This window comes from Lynx rufus, unplaced genomic scaffold (assembly GCF_022079265.1).
Source record: "Lynx rufus isolate CCGP_SWC_20201006 ecotype Redwood Valley unplaced genomic scaffold, mLynRuf1.p SCAF_11, whole genome shotgun sequence".
Taxonomy (NCBI): domain Eukaryota; kingdom Metazoa; phylum Chordata; class Mammalia; order Carnivora; family Felidae; genus Lynx; species Lynx rufus.
In genome coordinates this window covers 33,712,162-33,724,970 of record NW_025814825.1, presented here as the reverse complement: position 1 = coordinate 33,724,970, position 12,809 = coordinate 33,712,162, and the positions used below count along the sequence as shown (strand labels likewise).

Sequence of the window (12,809 nt, the reverse complement as noted above, 5' to 3'; positions counted from 1 at the left end):
CTGGGGAAAAGAAAAATAACTGCTGAATACTCTTAGCAGCAGTAATATGGACTGTTTTAAAAGGTAGTGATTTTTAGCAGCAAAAACAGCTCTAATTTTTGATTCTTCTTGCTATCAATCCAATTATTTCCATGCTATACATACCTTTACACAAAAATGGTGGTATTATCTAGACCCTGTAATCTGCGGTCGCTTATCCTATTGTAAAAGTCACAGTTCAGGATACTTCTTTTATTTTTTGTATGATTCACTCTACACTTTGGCTCCTAATAAAGCATCTGTTGTCCAAGAAAATAATTTTAACTGTGGAAACTTCCACGTTTGTTTCAGGTCGGTCTTCTCTCTTTCCCTTTGAAGATGCCTTCCTGGATGACAGTCATGGCGATCAATCCTTGTCATCTGGCTTAAGTTCTCCCACTCGCTGTCAAAATGGAGAACGAGTAGAACGTTACTCCAGAAAGGTGTTTGTTGGAGGCCTTCCTCCTGATATCGATGAAGGTATGACGCATTCATTAATGACTTTATAAAGGCCAGATTTGTTCTTCGTGTGATCTGACCTTGTCTCTCCTCTCCAAGCAGCTTTAGGACATTCATATTTTAGTGTTCAGAGGATGAAAATATATGATAGATGGGGAAGTAATAGATTGTGCACTTCAGGTCTGCTGTTCAAATGTGTGTATATATAGCAGTCTCCCAACAGTGTCTTGTTTCCTAGGCCTTCGTTTGGGGATACGTTTAAAATAATAATGAAAGTTAATATTTATGAAACTCTCCATAGGCCCATTATTGTGCTAAGCGCTTCACATTACATTATCTCATTTAATCCTTATAGCTATCCTATAAGGCATATCCTACCAACTCCATTTTATAGATAAGGAAAGAGGCTCAGAGAGAGACAGTTTGTCCAAGGTTGTGTAGCTAATGGTGCACCTAGTCCTCAGAATTATTCTGATTCCGGTGCTTTTGCTCATATTTATCACACCATCCCATCTCATATTTTAATATATCGATTAGTAAAAAGCACCCTTTGCCTTTAAAAGAATGAAGACTAATTAGAATTTTTCTTAATATTTTTGAGATACCGTCAATCCAAAAGTGAGTTTTCACTTATGCTTGAAGCCAGTCAGCACATAGTAGGTTGTCAGTAGATATTTGTTGAATGGACAAATGAAATGTAATTGTGACAGAATTAGCCTAAGGGAAAAAACAACTCTAGTTCTGGTAGGTTTTGGATCTGCTATAAAAATATTGTTAAAACAATTGCTTTGTCAGTATTGTTGTAGCTATGGCATTTCTCTAATTTATCATGATTTTCTTTTTCACGGTGATAAAGGAATAGTCTCTAAAAGTAATTTTATTTTAGGGGCACTCTGGGAGGCTCAGTTGGTTGGGCGTCTCAGGTCATGATCTTATGGTTCGTGGGATCCAGCCCCATGTGAGGCTCTACCACTTGTGTGCATGTGCACGTACTCTCTCTCACTCTCTCAAAATAAATAAACTTTTAAAAAATATTTTTAAAAAGTAACAATAATTTTATTTTAGACTTATTTCTTTAAGGTTGTACAGAGCTGGAGACTCATTTTCCTCCAAATTATTTTTATACTGGTGTTAATCTCATCTATCAATTGGATTTTTTTAAAGACAAAGTTTAGATCATGGCTGAGAGAGTGGCAACTTAAATCTGAGTGTGGGCTAAGTTATAACCTTCTGCTTTGAGTCAGAAGTCAGAAGGAAAAGGTAAATTTATTGAGGTATAACGTTGAAAACATTTTCTTCATAGGATGTGTCATAGGTAAGTATGAGAGAAATAGATCATTGGTTTTAACTTTTTATCATCAAATAGAATTACCTACTTTTTGCCCCTATTCCTCACCAAAAGAATTGTATCTACTTCTTTTTTTTTTTTTTAAGTTTATTTATTTTGAGAAAGAGAGAGAGAGAGAATCAGTGGGAGAGAAGCTGAGAGAAGGGTACAGAGCATCCGAAGCAGGCTCTGTGCTGACAGCAGAGAGCCTGATGCAGGGCTCTAACTCACAAACTGTGAGATCATGACCTGAGCTGGAGTCAGATGCTTAACCAACTAAGCCACCCAGGTGCCCCAAAGAATTGTATCTATTTCTAAAATAATCTCAGAGATTCATAACCTTAGATTACTAATAATCATAACCTAAGATTAATAATGTTAGATCTTTTAGAGTTTATTTTGCATAAGGGAAAGCACATTTTAAATATTTTGTAATCTTTTGCTTTTGCCTTTTTTCTAAATACAGAACATTCCTATTTTTAGTCTTTTTTTTTTTTTTTTTTTACTTGACTGAGAGGTCACCTTAGTTAATGACAGATTTTTTTTCTTCCAAACTCTTTATATCAAATTTACTGGCAGTGAAGAGCAATGAATTATAGTTAGAAACACATTTTGCATGGTTGAAAGTGAATAACCAAATGTACCCAGCAGACAATTGTATTTCACTTAGTAGGTTTGACTTCTGTAAAAATGCTTTAGAAATAGCTCTCAAAACGTTTTTTAAATAAAAAGACATGCTTTATGCTATTCTGTTTGCAATATTTTTTTTTCTCTTATGCTAAGATTCCTTTTTTGTTTTATAGATGAGATCACTGCCAGCTTTCGCAGGTTTGGACCTCTCGTTGTAGACTGGCCTCACAAAGCTGAAAGCAAGTCGTATTTTCCTCCTAAAGGTAATGCACTTAAAATGTCTCCACTGCCTGCCTGTTGGAGAGCTAGCATGACTGTTCAATAAAATTATGACAGCCTTTTAATTCTTGAAATAGCAGTTGGATTTTTTCCCCTAATTAAGAAAATATTTTATTGTTGATCATCTTTTTGTGTCTTACTGTTTCCACTTGGAGACTGTTCCCCCCAGGAGCACACTCATTGTTTTAGGGCATCTATTTATTATATCAACAGTGAGATTTTGTGAGTCTTGTGTGAGTGAACCTTGTGCTAAGTTTTCATTATTTGAGAGGAAAAAAATCTGGGATTTTGAGCAATGTCAGTGAGTGGAGAGGGAAAGATTATTTAGAGTCAAATATTATTTGTATCCCAGTGTCCTCTGGTTTTATAGGTCTTATAAAACCCAAACTTTGAAAACCTAGTGGCTGAAATATGACATTGTATGAAATTACCTTTATTCATGTCTGTCTTCAAAAAAAATTTTTTTTAATGTTTATTAATTTTTGAGAGACAGAGATAGAGTCCAAGAAGGGGAGGGGCAGAGAGAGAGGGAGACACAGAATCAGAAACACGCTTAAGGCTCCAGGCTATCAGCACAGAGCCTGATGCGGGGCTCAAACTCCAAGCCCTGAGATCTTGACCTGAGCTGAAGTCAGACACTTAACTGACTGAGCCACCCAAGCACCCCTATTCATGTCTGTATTTTAAGTGACTTAGTGTGTTGAGGGGTGGAAGGCAAACTAGCAAAGAATTCTTCACGTGAACTCTTCCCTTATTTTTGGTAGGCTTTTTTGATAATTTACGAAGACCTGAAAATATATTACTTTGTTCATAGTCTGTAACTTCTGCAGAATTCAGGGAACTTTTCTAGTGATATTAGCTCTGGGTAAACTCCTAGAATTACATGGAATAGTGTTGGGGGTTAAAAAGGAAGTTTTCTTCATCTGTAGCTATATTTCAAAGATGTGTTTCATCTCCAAAGAATTGTTTTTTTGATATGTATTATTGTGTAACATTATTCCTTCAAGAAGATGGAGTCAAAATACTTATCTTTCCTGTGCTTTGTACAGGAATGAAATTACAGCTTAACCTGGGAAAGGTGGGTGGCTTCTTCTTATGTCTGGTTTATTAGGTTTCTTTGCCACCTATATTTCTCCTCATTGTCTCAACAACCTGTGAAAATAATTACTCACTAAATATAGGGCTGTTTACTTTTAACATTTCCTTTTTAATTCTCTTCAAGAATTTTTAAAGTTAAAAAAATAAGTTTCATATTAAGCAGAAAAGATAAAAATCGCCAGCTGATTATTCCATTGAAGGAATGTATTCACCACCTTGTGGTACATGTATAACACTGTGTAAAAACACATGTTTAAAATATGTTTCTAAGAGTGCTAATAATTCCTTGAATCAGAGTAGTGTTATTTCAGTGAACGGATGAGTTCACCACACTGTGCAGCAGGTAATATGCTCTGTAAAGTCACATGTATTAAAAAATATTCCTAAGAGTACCAGTTGCATTTGAGCATCAAGACAGTGTCATCTCAGTGAAAGAATGTGTTCACTACACTGTGGTACATGTAGCACACTATCTAAAATTGCATGTGTAAAAGATATTTTTAATAGTGCTAGTTGAAAAAAAAATCATCATGCTGAAAAGGTATAAAAACACCTCTAGTATCAAAGGTGTCAGGTGATCTGATCATCATGAAAAATGAAGATAGGGGCGCCTGGGTGGCTCAGTTGGTTAAGCGTCCGACTTTGGCTCAGGTCATGATCTCACAGTTCGTAAGTTCAAGCCCCACATGGGGCTCTCCACTCTTAGCATGGAACCCATTTCGGATTCTCTGTGTCCCTCTCTCTTTGCCCTTCCCCTGCTCTCTCTTTCTCTCTCCCTCAAATATAAACAAAAATGAAGATAAACCTGTATAGTCATGTCCAAAGAAAATTATCCAAATCTATATCTGACATAATCACTATATGCATTTTATTAAATATCCTTCTGTTGTCTCTTTATGAACATAAACATTTATATGAAATTTTGCAATTACATAAATGGGATCACGCTGTGCATGCTGTTTAATAACCTGCATTTTCCCCTCAGCAATGTCAACATCTTTCTGTAAGAGACCTGCATTATCTTACTGACTGTATTTGATTTAATCCATCCTGTTAATGGACACTTAAGTTACTTCTAACTGTTTTGTCTCAGGGATCACACTTCAGTGAATATCCTTATGCCTTCATCTTTTTGTCCTTTATCATTACCTCTTAGGGTGAATTTCCAGAAGTGAGGTACATATTTTTTTATACAGATTGCAAAGCTGCCCTTAAGGAAAGTCATATATGGGGGCGCCTGGGTGGCTCATTCGGTTGTGTCCGAGTTTGGCTCAGGTCATGATCTCACAGCTTGTGAGTTTGAGCCCCATATTGGGCTGTGTGCTGACAGCTTAGAGCCTGGAGCCTGCTTTGGATTCTGTGTCTTCCTCTCTCTCTGCCCCTCCTCTGTTCTCACACACACACACACACACACACACACACACTCTCTCTCTCTCTAAATAAGCGTTAAAAAGTTAAAAAAAAAAAAAAAAAGAAAAATCATATACGTTTATGTTCCCATCAATATTATCTGATTTGTAAAACTCAGTTTTATTGAATCAGAGGAAATGACTCTTTTTCAATCTTTGCCTATCTGATGGTTAAGATAACATCCCCCCCCCCCCCCCGTTTTGGGCATTCTTTTCTCTTTACTGGTCTTTGAATTTGTTTTACTTTTTTTGATTGACTTCTCATTTCTGTCTGGACTTTATATTGGAGTAAGGCACAGGAAGCGATCCAGTTGTATTTTTCCTGGTAGCATGCCAATCATCTCAATAGTCATTTATTGACTAATACATTTTTTTTCTCATTGATTTGGAGCATTAGAAATAAGTGTTGATTGAAACATTATCTCTCTCTCTTTTTTTTTTTTTTAAGTTTTTCATTTTGAGAGAGAGAGAAAGTATGAGCTGGGGAAGGGCAGAGAGAGAATCCCAAGCAGGCTCCATGCTGTCAGCTCAGAGCCCAACATGAAGCTTGAACTCCCCGACTGTGAGATCATGACCTGAGCTGAAATCAAGAGCCAGACACTTAACCAGCTGAGCTACCCAGATACTCCTTGGAAGGTTATCTCTTCTCTTTTTCAGTGGAATGCATTAAGTTTTTCTGGAATCACTCTGTCCAGTGTGATAGTCACTAGCCACATGTAGCTAATGAGGGCTTGAAATAGGACTAATTTGAATTGAGACATGCTATAAGTGCAAAATATACACTGGATTTTGAAGACTTAGTTTTATAAAAAAAAAAAAGTAAAAGATCTCATTAGCAATTTTGTTTTCATGTTAGAATAAGTTTTTGATATATTGGATTAAATAAAAAATATTAAAGTGAACTTCGCCAGTTTCTTTTTACCTTTTAAATGTAGATATTAGAAATTTTTGTTTTCTATTTTAAAGTTTATTTTGAGAGAGAGAGAGAGAGAGTGTGTGAGAGAGAGAGAGAGAGTGGAGGAAGGGCCAAGAGAAAGGAAGAGAGAGAATCCCAAGCAAGCTCTGTGCTAACAGCCCAACTCGGAGCTTGAACCCATGAACCGTGAGCTCATGACCTGAACTGAAATCAGAAGTCAGACGTTTAACTGATTGAGCCACCCAGGAGACCCTAGAAAAAAAATTTTTTAATTAATTAATTTATTAATTACACCCAAGTTAGCATATAGTGCAACAATGATTTCATGAGTAGATTCCTTAATACCTCTTACCCATTTAGCCCATCTCCCCTCCAGCAACCCTCTGTTTGTTCTCTGTATTTAAGAGTCTCTTATGTTTTTTCTCTCTCCCTGTTTTAATATTATTTTTGCTTCCCTTCCTTTATGTTCATCTGTTTTGTATCTTAAATTCCTTATATGTGTGAAGTCATATGATATTATTTGTTTTTCTCTGGCTAATTTCGCTTAGCATAATACCCTCTAGTTCCATCCATGTAGTTGCAAATGGCAAGATTTCATTCTTTTTGAGTGCTGAGCAATACTCTATTGTATATATATACCACATCTTCTTTATCCATTCATCCATTGATGGACATTTGAGCTCTTTCCATACTTTAGCTTTTGTCGACAGCACTGCTATAAACATTGGGGTGCATGTGCCCCTTTGAAACAGCATCCCTGTATCCCTTGGATAAATACCTAGTAGTGCAATTGCTGGGTCGTAGGGTAGTTCTATTTTTAACTTTTTGTGGAACCTCATACTATTTTCCAGAGTGGCTGCACCAGCTTGCATTCCCACCAGCAGTGCAAAAGAGATCCTCTTTCTCCGCATCCTCGGCAACATCTGTTGGTGCCTGAGTTTTTAATTTTAGTCATTCTGACTGGTGTGAGGTGATATCTCATTGTAGTTTCGATTTGTATTTCCCTGATGATGACTGATGTTGAGCATTTTTTTCATGTGTCTGTGAGCCATCTGGATTCTTCTTTGGAGAAGTGTCTATTCATGTCTTTTGTCCATTTCTTCACTGGATTGTTTTTTTGGGTGTTGAGTTTGATAAGTTCTTTATAGATTTTGGATACTAACCCTTTATCTGATATGTTGTTTGCAAATACCTTCTCCCATTCTGTCGGTTGCCTTTTAGTTTTGCTGATTGTTTCCTTTGCTGTGCAGAAGAAGCTTTTTATTTTGAGGAGGTCCCAGTAGTTCATTTTTGCTTTTATTTCCCTTGCCTTTGGAGACATGTTGAGTAAGAAATTGCTGGGGCCGAGGTCAAAGAGGTTTTTGCTTGCTTTCTCCTCTAGCATTTTGATGTCTTCCTGTCTTACATTTAGGTCTTTAATCCATTTTGAGTTTCTTTTTGTGTATGGTGTAACAAAGTGGTCCAGGTCCATTATTCTGTATGTCGCTGTCCAGTTTTCCCAGCAGAATTTGCTGAAGAGACCGTCTTTATTCCATTGGATATTCTTTCCTGCTTTGTCAAAGCCATGTGTTGGCCATATGTTTGTGGGTGCCCCTAGAAAATTTTAAATTACATATGCGACTCATATTTCTATTGGAAATCACCTCCCTAAAACAAGGATCAGTAAACTACCTGTTTTTATATGGCCTGTAAGCTAAGGATGGTTTTTATGTTTTTAAGGGTTATAAAAACACACATGCAAGAATATGTAGCAGAGACCATATGTGGCCCTCAGATCCCTTTGAAGAAAGTTTGTTGACTCCTGCTCTAAAATAGTCTAGGGAGCTACTCATTTCGCTTCTGAGACATCCAGTGACAAAGGAGGCAGCCTATATATTTTAAAGGAAGTCTGTATAGATATTAAATTTTGCTTTTCAGTTGAGTCAAATGCTTCCATGAAATCTTTACCTACTGGTTAATTGTGTGCCATAAAGTAAAATATAATAAGTCATTATTGTACCATTTGTCTCTTGGTACTTAAAGGACTATGAGTTTCTCTTTAAGTCTTCTCTTTTGAAAGATAAATATTTTCACTTCTCTCAGTAATACCGTATGTCTAGTGGTTTCTGTATCACCATTTTTCTCATCTGCCTTTTGTATATGTGTCGTGTTCACAATATCCTACTTAAATTTGTTATGGAGAATTGAAGAGAGAACATTTGGGTTGGTCTGGGCAGTACAAAGTTTAGTAGTTCTATTAATTCCATGGTTTTTGATGCTATTCCTGTATAATAGCATATTAATAAAGAACTATGGAACATTAGATCTGGTGCCTTTATTCTACACCAGAGGTTGAGTGTTGAGATAGGCTGGTGACATCTAGGGGTCTCCCAATTCTGATCTGCAAGCTTGCATCGCAGATTGCCTTTCATGTGATTAGGGGTTAGGAAGACAAATAATTATTATACTGTTGGCTCCTGTTGTGTTTTGCTTTCAGCTAAAATCTGAAGGTTGACCTGTTTTGAGAGGACCTAAAGAAATTTGATGTTATTCCAAGATTGAAGTAACTTTGAGAATCCATGTCCGTTACTTTGAATGTTGGGAACATCTAAGGAGTTCACCCCTACTATTCTTTTTTTTTTTTCTAATGTTTATTTATTTATTTTGAGAGACAGTACTAGTGGGGGTGGGACAGAGAGAATCTCAAGCAGGTTCTGCACTGTCAGAACAGATCCTGATGCGGGGCTTGATCCCATGGACTGTGAGATCATGACCTGAGCTGAAATCAAGAGTCAGAAGCTTAACCGACTGAGCCACCCAGGTGCCCTTCACCCCAACTGTTCTGTGCCTTCTTAATAATGCCCCTTGTGCTATTTCTCCTTTTCCTTAAATTCCTTAGGTTTTAATTCAGGTCCATGCCTTTTTGTTAATGCCCTTCATGCTGAGTGTACTTTTGTTTAGGTTGCCCTAGGTTGGCCATTACGTACAGTTTGTTTGGCTATACATTTTGGTTTATGTGTAAGTAGAAAGCAAAACATAAACCATCTATTGAACCCTTCAGCCTTTCTCTCAGAATGTATGTGCCTAATGAAATACATATTCATTCATCTGGCAGGTTTACCTGTAGAGATATGGAGTAGGGTTTGTAAAACCATAACCATTTCAGTGGACTGTGGAGAGCTTAAAATCCATGTAGAGAAACAGTGTCCAGGCACATCAGTTGTCCTCTTAAGTATTGTCTGGCCAACACAATAGGAGGTAATGGAGTCTGGGGCTCTCTCCAGCACACAGACCACCAAGGTATTTGATCAGCCATTTGAGGATATGCAAAGTCCTGTGGATCACTTTGTGTGTAGGCCACAGCAGATAATTCCTTGTTGTTCTCTAGAGCACCACTGAGAACATGAAATGTGGAGGAAGGTATGGAAGTCAGAATATGTGTTTTCATATTTGGTCTCAGACCTTATAACTTGTAGTCCTGTGGGGAAAATAAGAAATTAGTCAACTAATTACAAAAATAAACACAATTATAAACTGTAATAGTTCTGTAAAGGAAAAATAAAGAGTACAGTGACTCTAAAAAGTGGGTCTCAATTTAGAGGAGGGATGTAGAGAAAGCTTCTCTGAGAAGATGACAGCTAAACAGATTTGAAAATTGAGTACTTAGTCACAAAGTTAGGGAAGCTGTTTCCCGAGTGGAAGAGTACCATATGGGAAAGACTGAGTATGAAAGGGCTTTAGTACCTTTGAATAAACGAAGTGTGGTTGGAGTGTTAAAAAAGAGAAAATGATGTAAAAGAAAGAGGCTCAAAACAGAAGGACTTATTTTTCTTCCCTAAATTGACTTCATCCCCACAGAGAGTGGACACGAAGGCATTTGTGTGGTGTTTGTCTTTGGGGTGGAGGAAGAATGGAATTGAAATATCAGTTTAAAGTACTTTCAAATAGCTATTGATAAAATGGAAGTAAAATCTTGCTTTGTGTTTTCTACATTTAGTTCTTGATGATGAAAAGAAATCAACACTAGTCAAATTATTGAGGAAAAGTTTTCTGAGATCATCTTTGCATACTTTTTAGGTCTGCATTAGCAAAGTTGAAATTGTGAAGTCTGGAAAGAGAGGTTCTTCCATATCTTAGGGCATGAACCAAATCCCACATTCATACAGAATTGTAATAAATGACATTTATGCTTATAATAGCTTGGCTACAGGTAATTTGAAGACACTTATTGAAAAAGAATGGCAAAAGAACAGAATAAATGCAAACAGAGGGCTTAGGTCCTGATGCACATGATTATGCAGCATTGGGAATATCAATCCATCAAATACTTGTTGCTTGTCAATCTGTGGAAGAGTCTATATTTGGCCTTATGGGGGATCTAGAGAAGATTGCAGTTTCCTGGAGGAAACATGGAAACAACGGATATGAAATATTAAGTCATGGTAAAGAACATGGATTCTAGAACTAGATTTGTGGGACTCCTTTACATATTAGTTGTACGACCCATAGGCATGCTGTTTAACCTTTCTGTGCCTTAGTTTCGTCACTTGGTAAAAGAGGGATAATGATAGTACCTATTTCAGAAGGTCATGATGGGGATTAAAATGAGTACGTAAGTCCATGTGGAGTGACTAAAGCATTCTCTGCATACAGTAGATATTATGAATGATACTGTAATTTTTTTTAAATACAGATCAATGTATGGTTAATGACAAGTGAGCAAAATATACTCTCTGCATGCAGAAGAGAAGCAGATTGCTGTGGGCTGTACAAGACCTTGATCTTCAAAACTAGGCAGGAAAAGAATAGGCAGGAATTGCAGGGGGCTGGAATTATGATAATTAGGATGGCAAACCTTTACTAAGGGCTTGCTATGAGCAAGGCATTGGGTTACAATTTTCTAAATTATATTTAATCTTCCCAACTGCACAAGGTAGGCACCTTAGTGTTCCCATTTTATATAGAAGAAGAAACAGATTTAGAAGAGGGCAGTTTGTCCATGGTCATGTGTTAAGTGACAACAGGTTAACCTCAGAGCCCAGCGCTCTTAAATATTGCACTCTACTATTCTCATTTGGGAATAAGCACAGCCCAGAGGTAGGCAGCAGGCTTAATTAAGGCAGGATTATGTGGTAGCTTGACTGCCAAGCCTAGGACTTAGACTGAGTAACCAGTGATGAAGAATACAGGCTCTGGAGCAAGCTGCCTGCGTTGGATTCCTGTTCGCCTACTTGCCATATATGTGTCTGGGCTGGTTATTTTCCTAATTCTCTATTTTTAAAAAAAAACCCTACAAAATGGAAATAATAATAGTATCTAATTCTGTTTTGAGGATTAAATAAGAAAATGCACGTAGAATACTTTCATATTACCCAGATATTGAAGTCTTTTTTTTTTTTTTTAAAGCAAGGGAGAGGTTGGGATATTTTTCTTCGGTTTTGGTGTTTAGCCAGGGTCAGAAAAACTATTTAGGAATTTCCTGTAATCTAGCTTATAAGAAGTAATGAGGACCACAAAGACCCAAGATATTAGCATGGAGGTATTACTGGATTGGTGGCAGTAAGAGACCGGTGGGAGTGATCAGGATGGTGGCAAACTTGATGTTAGGGTTGTGTTAAAATTTCTTCCACTGAATGGGGGCGTTATAGTTCTCTTGAATGTAGGGGAGTCAACTGAGAGAAAACTAGTTTGGTGTGGTGATGATTTGACTAAAGACACATAGAGTTTGGTATGTCCTCACATCTGATCTGAGAGGAAATTACTAGTGGGCAGTGAGATTGCAGTTACATAGTTTGGGGAAAGAGACTGGCACTGGGGGCACACATCTCTTGAGAGTCATCTTTTTGGAGAGGAGGGAGAAGATGAAAAACAGATAATACGTAAATGTTGTTAGGAACCAGAAGGAAGAAGAGAACACATCAGGAGAGACCTGGGTGAGTGAAGTACTAGGGGTATGTCTGTGGCCATGGAGGCGAAGGAAAGAAGCTTCAAGAAAGAACATCAGCATCATTAGCTATTGCAGGGTTACTAAGAAGACCTCCATGGAATAGAAATAAGTGTGGGCCTCTTGTCAAGTACATGATCATAGGAATTTCTATTGTTATCTTAATTCTAGGTCTTAGTATACATTGTAATGAAGTAGGAAAACCAGAGCAAAGCAATCTAGTTTGTACTGAACAAGTGTTACCTTTATAAGTAAGAATAATCCTGCTTCCCCAACAGAACCAACCGCCATCATTTTTTGTTTCCTTCCAGTCTCTCTCTATTCATACATATCCTTTTTTCGGGGGGGGGTGTAATTGTAGCAAAGATACAGTTTTCTATCCTCCTTCTTCCCTGCTATGTTACTACATAATTTTCATATTTTTCAAGAGTCTGCCTTACCTATTGTTATACCATAATTTACTTGCTTATTGGTCATTTAGGCTATTATAAATAATGCTCCTGTTAATATGTCCTTGTATGTGGCTTTTTCTTTCATAGTGTTTTCTTTAGGATAGATTTGCCGAAGCTTAACTGGAGTTAAAGAAATGAAAATCTTTTTTTTTTTTTTTTTAATTTTTTTTCAATGTTTATTTATTTTTGGGACAGAGAGAGACAGAGCATGAACAGGGGCAGAGAGAGAGGGAGACACAGAATCGGAAACAGGCTCCAGGCTCTGAGCCATCAGCCCAGAGCCTGACGCGGGGCTCGA

At 37.3% G+C, this 12,809-nt stretch overlaps 1 protein-coding gene across 2 annotated transcripts in view; it reads left to right on the top strand.

Annotated features, from left to right (window-relative positions):
* CPEB3 (cytoplasmic polyadenylation element binding protein 3) overlaps nucleotides 1–12,809 on the top strand; it is a 156,643-nt gene that overhangs the window by 77,250 nt on the left and 66,584 nt on the right. For both annotated transcript variants that reach the window (XM_047073167.1, XM_047073166.1), the window contains exons 4-5: nucleotides 331–498; nucleotides 2,608–2,697. In XM_047073167.1, the coding sequence (XP_046929123.1) occupies nucleotides 331–498; nucleotides 2,608–2,697 (258 nt within the window). The remainder of the gene's footprint in view (nucleotides 1–330; nucleotides 499–2,607; nucleotides 2,698–12,809) is intronic.